The sequence below is a fragment of the Cupressus sempervirens genome, chromosome 3, assembly GCF_028749045.1.
Source record: "Cupressus sempervirens isolate cs-2001-9-10 chromosome 3, ASM2874904v1, whole genome shotgun sequence".
Taxonomy (NCBI): Eukaryota; Viridiplantae; Streptophyta; class Pinopsida; order Cupressales; family Cupressaceae; genus Cupressus; species Cupressus sempervirens.
This window is the reverse complement of record NC_143120.1, coordinates 572,985,078-573,005,795: the sequence shown is the minus strand read 5'-3', so window position 1 is coordinate 573,005,795 and position 20,718 is coordinate 572,985,078. Positions and strand designations below refer to the sequence as shown.

Here is a 20,718-nt window from a genome sequence, read left to right as displayed (position 1 = left end):
GATTCGGATACTTGCAGCCTCTAATCCCATCTTGTGGAGATGGCAAGCAGCCATCCCACAACAAATGATACCAACTCTAAGCCAATCCACACCTAGGCCTCATGAAATCCTCCACGTGTGGATCAAACAAAAAGATATTAGCGCTTGTCACTGCATAGTCCCGATGAACAACCTCAACTTCAGCCAAAGACTCACCATAGGGTACTATGTGTCCATCGGATGTGGATGAAACATGCCCATGGTGATCGACCCTCTCGCTATTATCATTTTCAACCTCCTCAACTCTCACATTTGAATGTTGAGATAAGGTAGAGAGTACCAAATTAATTCCTAATTAAGCTCAACAATCTGATTTTCTGCCCCATGAAATACTGCTAAGGCAACCTCTAGGATGTCCTTAGTATTTGTGAGCTCACAAGAAAGGATGTCCACTTTGTACTTTTTCTGTAATGCTTCAGAATTGATCTCTGTGAGATAGAGAAGATGATCACAATCTGAAAGAAGATGTAGATGGTCTGATTTCATTGTTTTCATCCCTTCCTCAATCACATGCAAATGGGAGAACTCCTCTTTGAGTACTTTGTCTTCTCTCTAATTGTTCCTTACAAAAATGTTTTTCAATCATCTCATATATGTTATGAAAATGTGATAGAGCTACAACAATTTTATGTTTAGTCACTTTCATTTGACTCTCCAAATCAGGTGAACAAATAGGTGTATTAGATAAGTCAAATGCACATGAGGTGGGAGAACGTATTTCATCATAGATATCCATATCATCAAGGTCATCTTTCATACCCAACTACAAAAAAGAATTAGGGGCAGCACTTGTCCAGAGACAACACCCAAAAACTTATATCAACTATTAGTATTGATGCAAACTGTAGTCTGTTCTATATTCCTGAACTCTCTAGATTTTCAGTTTCTTCACTGTATTTAAACTGAGGTTCTCTAATGTTGTGAATATCTCCTAACAGAGCCCACTGTTCTTGGAGTGTGGATGTACAAACTCAGAGTTGTCAACATGGTTATTCATCAACTCAAACACACAATAATTCTCTCCTATGGATATAACTCACAGTAACTTCATTCGAATAGAACAATATCTCCCACCATCATGGTTCTACCCTTTGTAAACATCACCAACACTTATTACAGCCTGTTGTATCCATTATTGGTTGTGGCATAGAAGTCAAAATCAGTGGCTCACCAAAGGAAGGAAGCCTGAGAATAAGAAATATGAACCGTTTGTTTAGAAATACCACACCAGATACCACTTGCAATACTCACTTAGAATTCCTTTGAATAAAATAGCTTTTCATGGCAACTCTTCACAACTACAGCAGACACTTCAATTATCCAAAATAATTCAGGCCCGATGACCTGCAATCCTAATTTTTCCCTCTACAAACATATACGCTGAACTTGCACTAACTTCTATATCGGCTGTTTTAGTTTTCTCTGCACTACGAGCCTAGAAACAATGTCTTCCCGATTATCACTAATGCCTGCAACTGGGAGCAGATTCTTCTTCTGCAGTAAACCAATCATGGCTCAAGAAATGCTCCTGAGGTCTTCGGAAAGATTGACGAGCCTATATAAATTTTTTCCAACTGAAGAAATGACACAGGCGACAATATGAGTTGTTGCAATGAACCTGACCATCTTGAATTGTTTATGCCAATCCTCAAACAATTATTTAATTGCTCAAGCTTTTCTGAAGATATAATATTTGATGGTTGCGTAGATGTTTTGTCACAATTCTAATCAAACTTGCACACATATCTGCGATACTTCTCACTTCTTCCAGACTCACAACAAAGGAATGAACCAAGGGAAAGCAGCCATTGAGATATGTTTTATGGTTTTTCCCTACGGTATTGCATTTCATCAAATCTTTCAAGTTCACGGAACAATACAAATGAATCCTTAATAAGTTGCGACCCACTCATATATTTTCACAAACAATTTGTGATGGCGATTATGTCTGTCAAAAATGAACGCCCAAACATAATCCTTTTTAAGGTGAAAAATAATAATATTTATCAAAGTATTTTTCCCAAAATCCTTAAGAAAATCTCAATTTTTTAAAAACAAATAAATCCATGCAATGTACTTCAGATTTCACCAACAAAACCCCATCAAACAACCAGATCAAAAGAAGTCTTAAAATGTTATTGCCATAAATCTCTAGCAGAAATACATTTTCATAAATATTATTTCATTGAAGTTCTTCAAAAAAATTAGAATGAAATCCAATCATACATACAATAACTACACCAAGATTGGATAACAGAAAAGATAAACCTGAAATACAATGTGAAACACCCACACAATGTGTCCAATTGACAATGGGTTTCGGTCCATTGTCCAAGATGGAGGGTTTTCATCTTTTCACCTTTTGAAAGCTGAAGCTTTTGAAAATGAGCTTCCTCTTCCCTTTTTAAGCACAAACATGCGACTCTTTTCATTCTCCTTTCTATTTCTTTTCTTTCTTTTCTAAAAATAATACTTTTTGCTCACTTAAGGAAATAAAGTGCCCATAGAAAATAAAGTGACATTAACAATGTGAACTTAAGTTATACGGTCACTTCTTTAGGCATTAAAATCTCTAATTAGATGGACACGGATATGTATATGTGATAGCTTGCTGAAAAAGTCTCAACAAGACGCTCCTAGTAACAAGGGGATCGAGAGCTTGGATATTGGAAATAAGGGAATGTTCGGTGGGGGTCTAGGTTGACACCCTTATGGGGTTCAAGGGGCAAAGCCCCTTGTAGGTTTGGAACAACGTACCTAATGAGTTTGCTATCATGGCATAGGCCGAGTGTAACCAATGTTATTTTGAGGCAATGTTTGAGTACTTGCATAGACTCAGTAAGGCTCAAGGTGAGTAACCTAAGTGACTTTCAGAGACTTGGCTACTAGGTGCTTTCCAAACTTGTTGGTTCTAGGCAAGTTCAGTAGTGTAGACTCGACCATTTTAGTTACTTTTCAAACAAAACTTGCAACCTTCAATAGTTTTTTAAATAATGACATGTCCATCTAGGATTTACAAATAAATATGAAAATGGTGCATTGTCCCTTAACCCCACTTGGGGCGTTGCCTTGGAACCTCCATCAAACTATAAGTGTATGCAAGTAATAAGTCAATGATGAATCATGATCATAAAATTAAAAAAATACAGAGCACTTTTGCAAATCTATGCATCTTCATAGTCAAAACCACTATCAATGATTGTCTTGTTACATACATAGGACAACTTGTTTAGTAACAAGAAATTCCATATGCAAAGTTTGCATGCTTCATCTATTGTAGTATGAGCACAAGGCATAGTTGGCAAGAAATGCCATTTTCACAATGTAAAAATGTATGAGGCATGGTCTACATAGACAACTCATAGACCAACCACATTTGTTATTATCCTAATTGAGGTCAAACTACAACACACCCATTATCTTTTTACTTAGCCCTTCCCTTTTATTAATGAGCTTGACAACAATTCTTGTGACTTGAAGGCTTCAAGAAAACCTCAATAATGAGTTCTTCACATTATTATACAAAATAGTCACTAAGGTGAAAGTAAATATCATTGGCACGCCATCTTTCAAAACTTATGTTAGATGCCTACGCATGACTTGCTATGATGTTGGGATAAGTAATGTAGGCTCCTTTGAGTCATATAATTATAGATTTAGTTTTGGTATTTGTTTTGATGCCATCAATTCATATTCCATGAGTTTTGTATTCATTTGACAATATTTAAAATTTTATATAGCGAAATGTGTTATTTAATCTAGAATTTGCATTTCTACTTCATATAATTCTATATATTTATGTGTTATTTACTCAATCTAAATTTTGTACTTATTTACTTAGATTATACTTGTGAATGTGATCAAAGTAGCTTGTCTTTGATGAGGTTATTTTGTCTTTGAGGTTTATTATTAAAGGGTGCCTGAAGCAAGTTTTAAATCCTAAAAATTGCCAAATTTCTTGGGCTTTTCAATTTCTTGAGTCTGTGTCATTGGTTTAAGGCCATATGAACTATTAGTTAACATATTTTTCTTTTACAAAAATAACTTTAAAATGACTCCCGAATGCCCAAACCAAGAAGACAAATATTTGCGACTAATAGTTGGGTCACTTTGCAATTGAAATACACAAGTGCCCTTTGAATTGTCTTGGGTATAGCTCCCAGCGTGAGATTTTCAATGAATCCACTAAGCTACCAAGAGGTATGCTTTTAACCTGAAAGCAAGGAAGTCACAAAGACATCTCTACCCATAAACACAAATAGACGTGAAAGAAAATACACACTAAAACGACAGATAAATGGCACTAAGACTATTTATTAAGACTTTACATTATAGAGAAAATGCAAGAAGGAAGGCATATCATTCTCTTTCGATGGCATGAATAAATAAGGCTCAAAGACCAAGTGATTATCATGCATGAAATCACTTGAGACAAAATTATACTCAGAGAACACTGAATCAATTCACAGATCGATCTCAATCAGAAAATAAATGTCCAAACTCAAAGATTAGGCATACAAATATCTTCTTTCTTTGAATACACAAAAAGATAACAAAGATCTAATTGCTTCTACACTCACAAATTAAAATATGAAAAATCGAAATATTTCTTTCCCCCTCTAATTACATTCAAAACAAGAAAAATCCTTTGCCTGTAACACAAAGTCTCCAGGGAAAAAGGCCAAATCTGGAATCCCCTATCCTTGAAAGCTTTTTTTCTAAATAGCCATTTCTTGCCTTTCGATTTCATAACTGATTCTTGAAAACCTTTCCCAAAATTTATAAAAACTTAACCAATATAATATAATATCTTGTTATGAGAACTAAATATTATATTATTGTCCTTGTAATGTCCCCGCTTCTCGCTTAGGTTCGAGTACTGTATCCTGCAACCATTTGTCAGTACAATATCAAAAATTATATGGAAAATGTATTAGAAATATTAGATTTAAGTAAATACTAATCTAAATATTACCCAATCTACCCTTCCTAATCCTTCGAGAGAAATCCTTCCTCTAGTCACCTAACCCTTTGGTGAGAATTTTATCTCGATTAGATAATTGTCATAGAAAGAGCTTCTTCCTTAGGCCTCTTTGGGATCTTTGGTAACACTACTTGGTAGAGATCCCACCTCTACCAAGTCTCTTATCTCTAACATATGCATATGTTTGACCACTACAATATATATTGCCTCAAAGAGATTCTCTATAAATCTCTCCCTGGATTCCAATTAGGAATCTTGACATTCACAAAGAATGCCCTCTAATATTTGTGAGTTCTCATAAGAGAATCACAACATTCTTATCGAATGCCCTCTTACCAAGGTCTACTTGGTCTCTATAGAAGTTATAAAACTCTTCTCTTATTTATTGCTTATTAATCCTTGATTAGTAGTCTCTCTATATAATTCCTATTTCTTCTAATGTAATTATTAAAGGATACATTCCACTAGTAAATTTTCAACTCTTATTGTCTTCTCAATATCATTACTTTATTATCTATATGTGAGTTGCTTCCTTCCTTTTGTATTGCTTTATAATTTTCATGTTTGCCTATATCTTTATCATTATAGAATAGATCATATGCTCATGATTTCTTTTTAAACCCTTCCAAAACTTTCCTCACTCTTCTATGAGCATTTGATAAGACTACATTCACTCCAAGGCGATATTGTTCATGGTTGTATATTGTTGATGCATATGTCCTTAGTATTCATATCATTGATTCTAATCAAATCATGGATTCAATAGGAGTTCTTCTTGTTCGATTATTGTGTCGGTTATCCCCACATTCTTGTCAATTCTTGATGCCCCTACTGAAGGTAGTTATACTTTGCAAACTTTGTAATGATTCTTAATTCTCCTAAATGGACTTGGACTACGATTTGTGCATGATCGCTTTGTAACATTAAATGATATTTCTCCTCCATGCTTTAATGGTACCTACGATACACCATGCATTCTATATACTGATATTTGATGTTCTTCTTTTAGCGCCAATTACTTGCAGTAAGCTCAGTTCATATTCTTTGTTCAACTTGGTTCATCCTGACTAGCAACTATATTCTCTGCCATTGTTGACTATATTAGACAATACTTGAATGTGATTTAAGTGTTTTGAATATGTTCCTCCTTATCAGTTGTTCGTTGTCTAGCCTGTCTCCTCAACGTCGTCTCTTATTTAACTCCTTACGATGCCCCATGAGTGTGTGTTCTGCATATTTCATGTATTTCCTGTGGATAGGGTATCTTCTTCTATTTATTAAAATCAATTTCTGATCTTTACTTCGCTATTTCTTGTCCTGCTTTCGGTACTCCCTTCTGATTATAGCTTTGCGAGTATGTATTTTCTTGGCCTGTCGATTTCCATGTTCGTTCCTCCTTGTATCATCTTCCTATATAGTCTAGACGTGCATGCCCCCTTAAACCATTTCAATGCGAGTGTTTATAGGTGACTTCTTTGGCATGACCCGTCACATCTCTTGCATAGGTGACGTTTGGTCATAGTCAGGTGTTTTCTTAAAATGCAGAACCATAGATTTTGTATGTTATGTATTATAATTTATTATTATTTAAAAAAAAATAGATTTGCTAATATTAATCTATGTTTACTATTATTAATAATATTATACTCTTATCTATCTATTTCTATTTTCATTGTAATATATTTTTTATATTTTAATTATATATACACACACACACATATATATGATGATGATGATTTTATTTATAACAATAATATATCTCATATATTTATTTGCATGGATAAGGTCTCTATCTTTTAATATGTTATATATGCATTAAAATAGATTGATTTGTATGTAATTTTCGGGTCATGACAGTCCTCAACCTCATTATGAATTTTAAATTAAAGTCTATAATAATATAACTTAGCAATTGTCATTAGAGAGGATACGTGGATCCTTTCTTTTGAAAAACCTTTTGTATCTTGGCAGTTGTTCAGTTGGTGATGTGTTGTCATCATCTTATGACTCTCATTGATAGTTTTGACAATACTCCACTCCATTTATCATAACTTTTGATCCGTAAATTATTTTGCAAAATGGTTTCGAGAGCATTTGGAGAATTAGGTTTGTCATAACATATCCAAAATTCAGCCTGATCGAACTGTGGGATTAGGAGTTATGACCTCCACACTGGGACCCATTTTCCAGTTTTTAGAAAATCTGTTTCTGCTGTTAAAACTGAAGAATTTGAACCTGCGAACCTGAATTTGCACATTTTGAACCTTTGAACTTGTTGAATCTGCGAACCTGAACTTTTAACCTTGATGATTCTGAACTGCATTCATGGTTTGGGGTTCTTGCGTCACATTTGGATTTTGAATCTAAACTTGGATCTGCATTTCCCAACCTGTGTACATGAACTCTTAAATTTTTGAACCTTGAACTTGTTGAACCCGATTGAACCTTTTGGACCTATTTGAACTTTTTGAACCCGTTTGAAATATGCCAAACTAGCTTGAATCATCTTGATCCAATCTGAAATAGTTTGAACTATTTTGAACCGACTGAAGTAAACTGAGCATGATATGAACTGCCTCAAATGAACTTGATGAACCTGTGAATTTGTTTGTACCATGCAAACCAATTTGAACTAGTATGCCAAATGCACCAGATTGAACCACTAAACTGGGCCTTCAAACTTGAACTTTGAACCTGTTTGTACCAGCCCAACTAGTTTTAACTAGTTCAAGGTGGTAGAAGGTCTGTTCTTGAACTTACCAATAGTCAATATGAAAATCAGAGATGAAATGATTGATTTAAAACTTTTTAAAGGGGTGTGCATGTGAGGGCTTGTTTGTTCCCCAAACTGCACAATAGAAATCCAAGAGCCCGCCACTTCTTTGATAGGACTTCTCAATTAGTTCTGGCCAACGAATAGGAATACTTCTCAATTCCCCTGCACTTCAAGCTCTGCTACACCTAGGCGGGTAGACCTTCTCCTCAAACCTGATCACTTGGCTCAGAGCTTTTCTAAAGCGAATTTAAGCTTTGGAGTTCTTCGGTTGGCAAGGTCTTCGAACTCAATTAAAATGAAAACTAGATGCTGAGTGTTTGAATGTTTTGTATAAGGTTTTAATAATGGATCTGATGCTTGTAGGAAGGAAGTTACAAATTTTCTGACTTAAATAACAAAAAGATTAGTGCCTCTGCTCATCCGGGCAATAGGGTCAACTTCAGTGAATTTTTACGTACAACTTCATAAAGTTCTTAAGCACTTATACTGCCAACAATTAAATAATCAAGATGCGACAGACCAAATATTACACAATCTTAAATTAGTCCAAATTGAACTTTAACTCCTTTGGTAGGGAGACAAATTGGACACATATACAGAAATGATTTAATATTTCACAATATCTGAGATGATCGAATTCAAATGCTAAATGACCATGTCCACTTATCTGACATTTAAATTGTATACTGAATTCCAAAATTTTTTACAAAGGACGATTCATCTGCAGTTTAAATCTCGCGCCTTTTAAAATAAACAAAGAACATTTTATTTTATTATAAAAATAAAATAATAGAATTTATATTACAAAGTCATATTAAACTCCTTATCCCTTCGTACAAGTAATAATATGAAATGTCCCTTTTCTGATTTTACATGATATTCCACGCCTCTAATCAGATTTTCAAGATCAAACAACTAATATCACAAAGATCCACCAAATTTCTCAAGAAACCCCAAATCGGGTATGCTGAAAATAGTGCCAAAAGCTTCACAACTTCACCAATTATTAATAAATCTGAAAATGGACATTTTTACAGAAATTTCAGCAGCATAACAGCCTACAAAATGACATTTCCAGATCTGTATAGCCTTTACACAACAGTTCACAAATGTAGGACAAAAACTATGCTCATCGGGCTCCCGAAATTAACACAAAAATGCTCGAAAACACCACAAAAACACTAATGATCTATCTCAAAAGTTTAATCACATCCCAATACATATATTCAGCTCTATTTTAACACCTTAAAGTCTGAAATACAGCAGCAACCCAAACTGATATGAAATACTCAACTGAAAACACCAAACTCATAAAAAAACACACCCGAAAACCCACAAATCTGCACTGTTCAGCACAAAGGCAAACTCTGTATGAGCATGCACATGGAATGGCTTCAAACTCCCGTCCTTAGCCTTCCTGAAAACCTGCAAACTCCCGTTCTTGGGTCTCACTGGAAACCTGCAAACTCCCGTTCTTGGGTCTCCTTCTCCACAGGTTTGGCAGCCTCTGAAGAATAACAAAGAATGAGCAAAAATCAAGTTCTGGAATCAGCCCAAAATGCCTCCAAACCCCTTAAAAGAGGGCATAACTATAACTCACGTCCAAGAGAGGTTAATGAAAAATATTTTAATAATAATTTTCATTTATTAGTCCAACGGTTTCCAAAGATTAACCCCCTTTTTCCGAAACTTCACTTTTTTGGGCCTACCTGCCTTAGCAAAGATTATTATTTTTTAATTATTTGAAAAAGGGACATGACAAGTCCTCCCCTCCCAAACATTGCTTGTCCTCAAGCAATGGCTGAACAATAAGACAATCAATCCACCTTGATCCCAAATGTAGTCATGAATTATACTACTACCAATTAACACAGGCTCCTGCAATATCCTCTGCAATATGACCAAGAGGAATCCATAATCAAACTGACAATTATAGCTCAACCAAACTCCAAAATCACAACTTCCATAGTCAGAAACCCACGAGACACAAACTCTTAGAACATCAAAACCCAAGTAAAGTGGACTAGCAACACAGTAAATACCATCAATGCATTCCACTGGCCTACACGGAATGTACAATCCAACTCTGCAACAATGGTGAATGCTCCCGAATGAAATTGTACCAAGTATGGAGAATCCACACACTATACAATGCCTGCAGTCAACACAACTCTGTAGATCACCGACCACTGTCTCATAACCATAACTACCATGCACCCCTGATGGTGAAAAGCCATCACAAGATAAAAAACAAGAATTGGAACCCAAACCAAATTTGCCTGCCATCAACTTCTCAACACAATGATCAAATGCTAACTGATGTACATACCCTGCAATATAATGTTGATAAAGAAAACCAACCTCAGTCAACAGATCGCCATGAACAAGTGATACAACCCACTGTGACTGATCACCAGCTAAGTCAGGAGATGTCATAGCCAAAGGAGTAGAATCAATAACAACACCCGCTGGAGCATCACTCCAAAACTCCTGCTCTAAGTCATGTATTATCCAACTGTAAACTGTAGAACCTATCACCATGTCGTGCCCATCATGACTCTCATCTCGAGGTGTCAAACTATCCCATAACTGATGATAAACACTAGGAACCAAAGTACATCTCTGTATCATCATCTCATCAACATGGTCATCAAAGGTAAATTGATGAGCATACCTCACAATGTAATGCTAATAGAATGCGCCAATCTCAGTCAGTGGCTCAGACTGCAATCCAGATGTAACTAACTGCAATCGATCACTAACCAAGTTGGAACTAACTACTACCTCTGAAGTCATCACCAAGGGAGTAGTATTACTAGCCGGAACCATGCCAACTATCGGCTCACCAACATCACACATGGTCTTTGATACAGCATCTCTAGTCTTCGTGCCATTAGTGCTAGAGGTCACCACCATGTCAGGCATACCACAAAAATCTGCTATAGCACCCAACTGAACTGAACTTGACTCTAGTGGGAATGACCCTGATATGCCAATGTTAGTATCAAGGATGGATGCATCCCCATCTCCACTGTCTCTGACAATCTCGGCCATGGACATCCTTGGATCACCAAACACCACAGCTTGTGACTGTATAGAATCAGGTAAAGACTGTAGTCGCTCTAACTCCATGGTCACCTTAGCCAAATGAAACTGTGATTCCTTGAAAGCCAACTGTGTACTCTCAAGAATCTCAGAAGTCACCTCAAGCTGCTCAATAAGCTCACTCACCTCATCTTCCTTGGCCAACAATGCATCATATGCTGTACTGCCCCACTCCATAAGATAATCTCTGTCGGCTACCAACTGCATATAATTTTGTCTCAAAATCTGAATAGCCTCCCATAAAGAGTGGATCTCTGTCAAGGAAAGATAACTGCCTTCCTGCTCATCACTAGTAGGAGAACCCCATCCATAAACTATTAACAACTGACGAGCAACATCAAAATGCTGGCAAGTGATAGCAATGTCTCGGTCACTAACTCTCAATTGATTAGACACATGATGGCACTGGCTTGACTGTCTCCTACAAACCTCCTCTGATGCACTGTCTAAAGGAGTATCCTCAAAGTCACTAGTCTCTAGAGTATTACAATCCATATCCTGTGAATCAAATCTAAAGCTCATATCAACATACAGAGTATCAAAAACATTAGCATTGCTGTCCAACTCCTCTGTACCCAAGGAAACTAAGTCTTCAAAACTGCCCACTACATCCTCCTGGATGTCATCAATGCCAATATGATCCTGGGACTCATCTGTACACACTGCCAAATATGAAATATCATCAACACATTCCAGCAAGTATGGTCGACTGGATATATGAACAAAGCCCAACACCGGTGTATAAAAACTAATACCAACATCGGATAAGATCCTGACACAAGAAAAGACAACACCGTGCAATTTGCTAATCAAATCCATGATAGCACCCAAACAATCACTGCTACCAAAATGTGTTAAAGATCTCCAGTCAACTGAATCCCAAATGCCAATATAACAATCTCGAGTCCATATCTGTAAACTAGAATCAGCTGGTAACTCAAGGAAAATCCTCACTTGAGTAATATGACCAATACCAACTAACTCCACATACCTGTCATGATGAGATAATGAAGTCACAATATTGTCTTTGTTCACTTTCAGCTGGCGGGATAAATCATGTGAAGTACTACTAGCCTCAACCTCATGTGACGAAGCATCTAACTGTGCCTGGTACTCTCTCTCAGAAAAGTCATGAATGCTCAATGTCTTCTCATCTCTACCAGGTATCTCACCATCATGCACAACAACATCCTCATAATCATCATCCTTGAGGTCAAATCTATCTATCACTCTTTGACTAAAATCATCAAATGTAGTTACCTGATCATGACCTTGAGTAGTCATTCCATGATACCACCAATCATTGGCTGCATCTTCCAAGTGTAGACTTGCAATTTGAACAACATGACTCTCCTTCATGGGGTTAAGTGTGAAGAAGGTCTGTAATTTTTGTAGCCATGCTCTAGCTGAAATTTTATTTGTTCCATCAAAAGTAGGTGCTATAAACTTGCTTATTTTATTTTTGAGCTCACTTCCACTTATGTCATGCTCCCTTCTGTACTCTTTCTTGGGCATCAAAATGTTCATCATATCCACATATTCTCTAAAAGGAACCGAACTACGAAAGTCATCATCTAAGCCATTGTAAGTAGCTCTTAATGTAATCAAGTTACCTGTAACCTTTTCCACAGGATTAATGGCTGGATTTGGTACTGGTGGCTCATCTGCAGGCAAGAAAATAGTTTTGGTTGACTTAGATGGTGTGGATTTCAGATTTCTTGGCTCCTCTGAAGTGCTCCCTTTCTCATTAATAGATGCAACTCCTTGTAGTTTTTCTGTCAATATTCGCAAAGCCTCTCTAGTTTCTACTAAACTATCCACTGTTTGCTTCTGAGTATTTTGAATGTCTTGGAAGAATTTCTTTGCCATCTCATCTGGATCAGCCATACTTTTCCCTTCCTTGGATTTTGTACTTTTACTTTCAACTGGAGGTTTGATCAAAATTTCTTTATTCTTTTCTCGCTGCAAATATCTTTTTTCTCTTTCACTTAGTTGCATGCAACCATAAATTTTGACATGCAGCTGATTAGAAGCAACATGCAACCACCAAATTCACCAAGAACTAACATGCAAATGATTAGAAGTAGAATGCAACCATAAATTTTGACATGCAAGATTTGGGTAGTTATCAAAACGGACATGCAAGATCTGGGTAGTTGTCAAAACTAACATGCAAGATCTGGGTAGTTGTCAAAACTGACATGCAAGATTTGGGTAGTTGTCAAAACTGACATGCAAACTTCTACAACCACCAAATTCACCAAGAACTAACATGCAAATGATTAGAAGTAGAATGCAACCATAAATTTTGACATGCATCTGATTAGAAGCAATATGCAACCATAAATTATGACATGCAAGATCTGGGTAGTTGTCAAAACTGACATGCAAGATCTGGGTAGTTGTCAAAACTGACATGAAAACTTCTACAAACCCTCAGGCTGACAAGATCATGGCTCTGATACGACTGAAATGTCCCTTTACTGATTTTAAATGGTATTCCACGCCTCTAATCAGATTTTCAAGATCAAACAACTAATATCACAAAGATCCACCAAATTTATCAAGAAACCCCAAATCGGGTATGGTGAAAATAGTGCCAAAAGCTTCACAACTTCACCAATTATTAATAAATCTGAAAATGGACATTTTTACAGAAATTTCAGCAGCATAACAGCCTACAAAATGACATTTCCAGATCTGTATAGCCTTTACACAACAGTACACAAATGTAGGACAAAAACTATGCTCATCGAGCTCCCGAAATTAACACAAAAATGCTCGGAAACACCACAAAAACACTAATAATCTATCTCAAAAGTTTAATCACGTCCCAATACATATATTCAGCTCTATTTTAACACCTTAAAGTCTGAAATACAGCAGCAACCCAAACTGATATGAAATACTCAACTGAAAACACCAAACTCATACAAAAAACACACCCGAAAACTCACAAATCTGCACTGTTCAGCACAAAGGCAAACTCTGTATGAGCATGCACATGGAATGGCTTCAAACTCCCGTCTTTAGCCTTCCTGGAAACCTGCAAACTCCCGTTCTTGGGTCTCCGTGGAAACTTGCAAACTCCCGTTCTTGGGTTTCCTTCTCCACAGGTTTGACAGCCTTTGAAGAATAACAAAGAATGAGCAAAAATCAAGTTCTGGAATCAGCCCAAAATGCCTCCAAACCCCTTAAAAGAGGGCATAACTATAACTCACGCCCAAGAGAGGTTAATGAAAAATATTTTAATAATAATTTTCATTTATTAGTCCAACGGTTTCCAAAGATTAACCCCCTTTTTCCGAAACTTCACTTTCTTGGGCCTGCCTGCCTTAGCAAAGATTATTATTTTTTAATTATTTGAAAAGGGGACATGACATAATAAATAATCTCTCCTGAATATTAATGTCTTTTCGAATATATATTGTTTTTCAACTTTCTAACTTAATTTATATCTTATCCTTTATGAGGCTGACTTTTCAAACATGTAAGGTCATACCCCATGTAGACATAAGTTACGTCTCCTCTTAATTGAAATATTTTGAATTTAAAATTTGATTTAATAATTGCATTTTTTGTGCGTTAATAAACTTCAGTTTTAATAGCTTTATTTGTTTCAAAGTCTTCATCGTATAATAGATATCCCTTCATCTTCGTTTGATATGCAATGTGCTCTGGTGAATCAAATCATGTCAAAGCAGTATTCTGCTCCATCTTTAGCTTTTGTTGTCCATGAATTAAAAGGGACAATATTATCTCTCATTCTCTTAAATATTTTCAAACCTTCCTCCAAAACAAAATTGTGCAGGTTGCGCGATAAGCCATCAAATATTGGCATCATAATGTCCAAGCAATATCCATGAATTCTGCAGTGTTCCTTGTTGAAGTTTTGCTAGGGTCCTCATCAACTACGGCTCCTTCATTCTGGTTGTGCTTCATTGGGATTTTGGGTTCAATTGGCCTTTCCTCCTTCCACGATTTTCAACCGCTGAATGCGTTTTTTCTATGCACACATCATAAATACTATTGTATTAGTAATATATCAAATCTTTATTATTTTTGGTTTTGCTGGCAAATATGATTCCATCATCTCCAGGGGTTCGGGCTGCTGCTCCATATCTTCAATTTGTTTAGGATTAGAGGACATCCCTGGGCTATGGCTTTAGTGGGGGAACACTATTGCTTCCGAGCAAGTTTAGAAACCTTACTGCAGATGTTTGGCTTCTCAAGATTTACAGCAACTTGAATCTCAAGATTCCACCTCTTAATTAGTTCTAGATCTCCTCCTGTCATGATGTGTAATTTATCCATATTGTGTGTGTCTACAAATGTTGCACAGCTATCACACAAGTCACAGTTCATGACTTGACAGGTTGACTTCAAAAATGGTATTTATTGTTGCCTGAGAAATAACTATGGACAGATATATATAATTCCCTATGACTTTGTTGATAGGATCAAAACTTTTAACATCACTGCTGTAGCATTACCAAACTGTACATATTCTGGACTCCACCGCTGTTGTCATTATGATTTTAAAACAATTGTTTATTCCATAGGTCCAGGTGTATCTTAGAAATGCGTCATACAGTTTCTTCAGATATGTGAAAAGTAGCAAGAGGAATCTTTTTGATTGTATATCCAAGTACTACTGGCAGGAGAATACCATGGATGAACAGTTTATAAACTTGGATGTGATGCAGAATTACATGACTGAGTGAAATTGTATAAGACTCCATGTGAAGAGGCTGATCATTTTAGAGTTGGATTTGCATGAGACAAATGGTGTGTGAAGCTTGGAAATGTAACTTGGAAATATGGGAGGAAAAAATCTATCCTAATAGCCACAAAGCTAATGATCCAAAAGATAAAATTGATAGTGATATGGCTTAAAAATTGTACATAAATGGAGATTCTAATTTTATAATTTTGAGCTCCATCAGGGCTAATATGAACTTTGGCGGTGCATGCCATCTTTTGTAAGTTTTATCACAATCTCTAGTTTTCTCCAGCATCAAGTCCTTAATAGCTATGGCCAAACCTTCATTTATTCAATCCCTTCTCTCAATTTGTTTTCTCACATGGATTCCAAAGATCACTTTTGCTAGCAAAATATGAGAAGAAAAGCTAGAAAATGAATTGCAAAACTAAAAGATTGTGTGTGCAGGAGTGCTTGAATTTGATTATACAAGTTAGCCCATAGAGCATGGCTATATTTTTAAAAATATCTGAAATCTCAGCAAGAAATTGGACTATGAGTTGTTTGACTAGCTGCTGCTGAGAAAAATCTCATAGGTCATGCCAACTCAGTAAAGTACTGTTGGAGTTTTCAAATGACGATAATGAGCATAATTCGTAGACATGGACTTAGAGATAACTTGGTAAGCCCAAAAGTTTTGACTTGAAAATAGTTGTCAAAAAAGTCTGTAATTGTTGCTGGGGTATAAACTTGATCCTCAGTTCATGGTATGTTGTTGGTTCATCCAATGATCTAGATTCTATACCATCATTTTGTTTGTGGTTTTCAAATTCATGAAAAATTATTTTTTCACTATTTGTTGTCCGACATTTTACATGCTGTGCTCAAAGACAGTTTCTTGTTTTCCCATTTAATGTTTCTAATTGTTTACTTAGTATCATTAAGGTTAATTAAACCTTGAAAAGTAGGTCTTATAATTTGTAGACAAATGAAGTGCTTTGATTTCTAGACAAACAGTAGCTTTTAGATTTCATTTGGCTCCCAATTCCTACATAAGGAGGACACACAAGGCATTCTACTTGTGCAGAGGAACTTCAAACAAATGATTGAACTAGGAAAGCTGGCAAAAGAAAGAAAAGAAAAAATGCGAGATATCAGAACAGAGGGTGATGAATTGATTAAGATGCAGTTGAAGACTAAGGTATGCTGAAGTTCTCTCTCTCTCTCTCTCTCTCTCTCTCTCTCTCTCTCTCCCTCTCTCTCTCCCCATAAGAAGCTTCATTCAAGGTTACCAGTATACATAATATCAATGTAGATAATTTTATGATTTATGTGTTCTTCACTACTATGTCTTACTATAGAGGTTCAGTAAACCTATGTGTGATGATTAATGTTATAGTACAGTACATGAAAAAGATATAGATAGGTATACTCTTCTTCTTCTTCCCCACTAGCTTGTTAGACTTTTTCTTTCCAAATACTTGTAAATAAAGAATTTTCTGTTTGGAACTTTTGGCATGTTTGGTAAGACAATGGTGGATATGATATGAAGCTTGTATATATCTCCTCTGAATTAGGTTCCTGAACGTCTGGAAGATTCACCTCGTGACTTTCAATCAGTATCAGTTGCTGCAGTGAAAGGCAGTTCAGGTGTGCCTTATAAATGGGACAATGCTACAGAGGATTTTCTTTGTGAAGTGTATAACCAGTATCTTAAGGTGTGTCCTATATACTCTTTCTATGTCGTGTGTAAATATTTATGACAAGCACAGTGCTACAGGCATGATAACTTCTTCTTTTCTAACTATTTGATTACAAAGAATAGAAGGAAATAAGGGTCCACAAATCAAGAAGTTATATGCAGAAGTCTCTTCGGAATTCTCCCTTTTGCATTGTTGTATTCCACGGGATACGTTTTGGCTAGTGTCAGAAGTTTTTCGTTCATATGTTGGTTCTATTGGATTTTTAGGATAGTTGCTAGGTTCTACTTGGAAACATAAGTTGCAAAGCCAGTTAATTATAGAACTGAATTTTTGTGTCGTAACTAGAAAGCCCTTACTAAGTACATAGATAAACTTAGTTGTTTCATAAAGTTTACAAGGCCCTACCCTAAGAACTTTCTAGCGGTAGTGGTGGTGGTGTGTCTCAATTCAATTGTAGGTCGGTTAAGTGAAGTTGGATTACTAGGGTGGCTCAGAACCCATCTTGTTTTAATAGGGATAGGGACATAGGCCCTACCTTTCTCCTAGGTCAATAATAGTGGGTTGGCATAGGGTGGAAATATACCATGCCTGATTTATGCAAGTAGGATAATACCTCCCAGCATCCTATTTCAAGACAGTTAGAGGTTGATTACAATTATGAGGTCAACATTTATCAAACTTAGGAGCCGTTGACATTTACAAAAGTGCATGGGATTTCATGGTTCATGTGTGATCTTATGATGGTCAGGTCTTATCTGTTTACCGCATAGGTTAATTAGAATTGCACACAGACAATGAACACGAACAACAGAATTCCTTAGATTATTCGCATATGCCAGAACATTACATTATGCTTCAATGATAAGATGATTACAATGCTTTCCGAAGGGGTTATAAATACTTTTCGAAGAACTTTCCGGAAGGAGTCCATCGGCCACATACAACATGTCGCTACATAACAAAAACCTTTCCGAAGGGACCCGTCAGCTACATAACAAGAACCTCTCCGAAGGGACCCGTCGGCTGATACACAATTTCCTTTCCGAAGGGACCCGTCGGCTGATACACAATTTTTACTGACAACATCATCCCCCCCAAAAAGAAAATTCGTCTCTTGACGACTATTACAAAATCTCTGAGACAAATCAACAACCAAAATACATTGACTGACTAACTGGTCTTCAACACTGTCACCTTAGCCAATCTGACATTTGACCTTGATAGCCACCTGTGCCGCTTTCTGCCTTCCAATTCCGAGTACACTGAACCAAGTGTCACTGCACTGTCTCCAACTGGATGATCAGCTCCTCCCGAGCTCTCTACGCATCCACCAAGACAGCCTCATGGCCAACACCTACTCTCAGTGCCTCTGGTACACAGACACTCCATGCCTGTAGCAGCTCCAAGTCTTCTCAATTGGTCAGACTCCCACGACTGATATCTGCAACGATTGGGGGTCTAGGGGGTCCATACGGCTTCAATGCTTCAGCCCATACCCAAAATCTGTATACCAATCTTCAAAAGCCTAAAATCCATACGATACAAAATCCAAGCCTTTAAAAACCTGTACGCTACTTATTGAAATCCGTATGGTGCGATTTAGAAAGCCCTACAGAGCACAAGCTTAAAAGCCATACAGTGGACCTCATTAGAATTCCCGACTTTGGAAATTCGTACAATGACTCTCTCAAAAATCGTACAATGTTTGTCCTCCCTAAAACTGTACGGTAGCCAAAACCGTACATTGCATCTTCATTGGAATTTCCGTACGCTACTTTGTCATACCTTCAAAATTCGTACGTCGTATAGCAAGCAAACAATAAATTCCGTATAGTGAGGGTGTTAAAAATCCGTGCGTTGCTCCAGTAAGCAGCCTTCAAAAACCGTACTCCGCCTCTAAAAACCGTACTTCAACTTCAAAAGCTTAAAAACCGTACACTACTTTCAAATATTAAAAATCGTACACCAACTCCAAAATCGTACGGTGAGCAGATTAAGAATCCGTATGGTGCCTTTTTTAAAAAAAAATTCCTTTTTTTTTTTTTTAAAAATTTTTAAATTTTTTTTTGAACAACTATGTACAATATTTACATATGTATAGTACTTACAGTCTTCTTCTCTCAGTTGTTCGTCCATGGAGGTGCGTTACTTCTTTCATGGCAGACATTCAACTTCAACCTATTCACTGTGTCGGCAACTTCCTTTCCGTCTAGCATCCATTGTTTTACTGCTCCATTCTCACCCACTTCCCGAATTTGATATGGTCCGACCCACTTAACTTTGAACTTGCTTGGATTGATCTCATTCTGTCCATCATACCTCAACACCAACTGTCCTGGTTGAAACCTGCTATGCCTGTTCTGTGTCATCTCCATATCGCCCAGTTTGTTCTCGAAGCTCGCTACCATGGACTGGACTCTGTCAGCTGCCCCTTCTGTCCATCAATAACACATTCACTTTGTATTGCTACAACTTTTATTGAACCCTTCCTCTTTATTACCTGTGCAGACCATATCGTGTGTCTTCCTTGATGCCAGTACCTTTCTGCTATATCTGTGGTTCGACATAAGAATTTTTTCCTACGCAGTCGTACAATAGAATCTTTCCTTCTTTTGGGTTCGTACTGTATGTTATTTCCTTCAGCTTTAGTCATACCCGCCTTTCCTTCTTCGGCTTGTCTGTGTTCCTTCAGACATTCATTTCCTTCTTCAGCTTCTCTGTGTTCCTTCGGACATTCATTTCCTTCTTTCTTACCTTCGTCGATCCTTAGCATATTACAACTGGGAAAGAGCTCGTAATCCTCCATCTACCAGTGGTAAAGACCATTTACTGAATCCAGATTGTCATCTCCTTCCAATCATAGGACTCCCTCCTGATCGGGTTCCATACTCTGCCTCCTCTCATCGTCTTCTCCTTCGGAATCCAACGATAGAGCTTCTTCTCCAACCATCTGAGTGTGTAGATCGATGACATACTTCCGGCCTTTGCTTTCAAGTGATAAAGTATTTTTCTTCCAGTCGTGTTTTGCCTTGGCTTGTATCAACCACCCCCGACCCAAAATAGCATCGTATCCTCTCCGCTTCAGTGGGATCACGACAAAGTCCAACAGGAACGGTTGTGTTCCAATCGTCACTAGTTGTGCTATGAGTACTCCCAATGGCTTGATTCCATGTTGATCGGCCGTTAGAATGTAGGCGGCCATAATGTCGGCTGTCCCAACTTTTTCCAGGTGTCTTCAGGCAACACATTGACACCGGACCCTTTGTCCACAATCGTTTCCATCAATACAATCCCGAGAATTCCCATTTCGACGACTGTCGGATGGCGTCCAAATGAGAGAGCTAATAGCATTGGATCTTCTGCACTTGCGCCACTTTCTTTCCCTTTTTTGTCTGCTGTACTTGCTCCA

General features: G+C 37.1%; 1 protein-coding gene across 12 annotated transcripts in view; it reads left to right on the top strand.

Moving 5' to 3' along the window:
* LOC149567719 (ubinuclein-1-like) overlaps positions 1–20,718 on the top strand; it is a 153,786-nt gene that overhangs the window by 91,291 nt on the left and 41,777 nt on the right. For 6 of the 12 annotated variants that reach the window (XR_016362472.1, XR_016362473.1, XM_089820980.1 and 3 more), the window contains 2 exons: positions 16,694–16,807; positions 17,184–17,324. The exons of 3 other annotated variants lie outside the window; for them this stretch is intronic. Coding sequence is in view for 7 of the 9 variants with exons in the window: in XM_089820980.1 (XP_089677106.1) it covers positions 16,694–16,807; positions 17,184–17,324 (255 nt within the window). In the remaining 2 variants the exon portion in view is untranslated. The remainder of the gene's footprint in view (positions 1–16,693; positions 16,808–17,183; positions 17,325–20,718) is intronic. 3 more of the 12 variants (XM_089820983.1, XM_089820981.1, XM_089820982.1) reach the window with 1 other exon arrangement.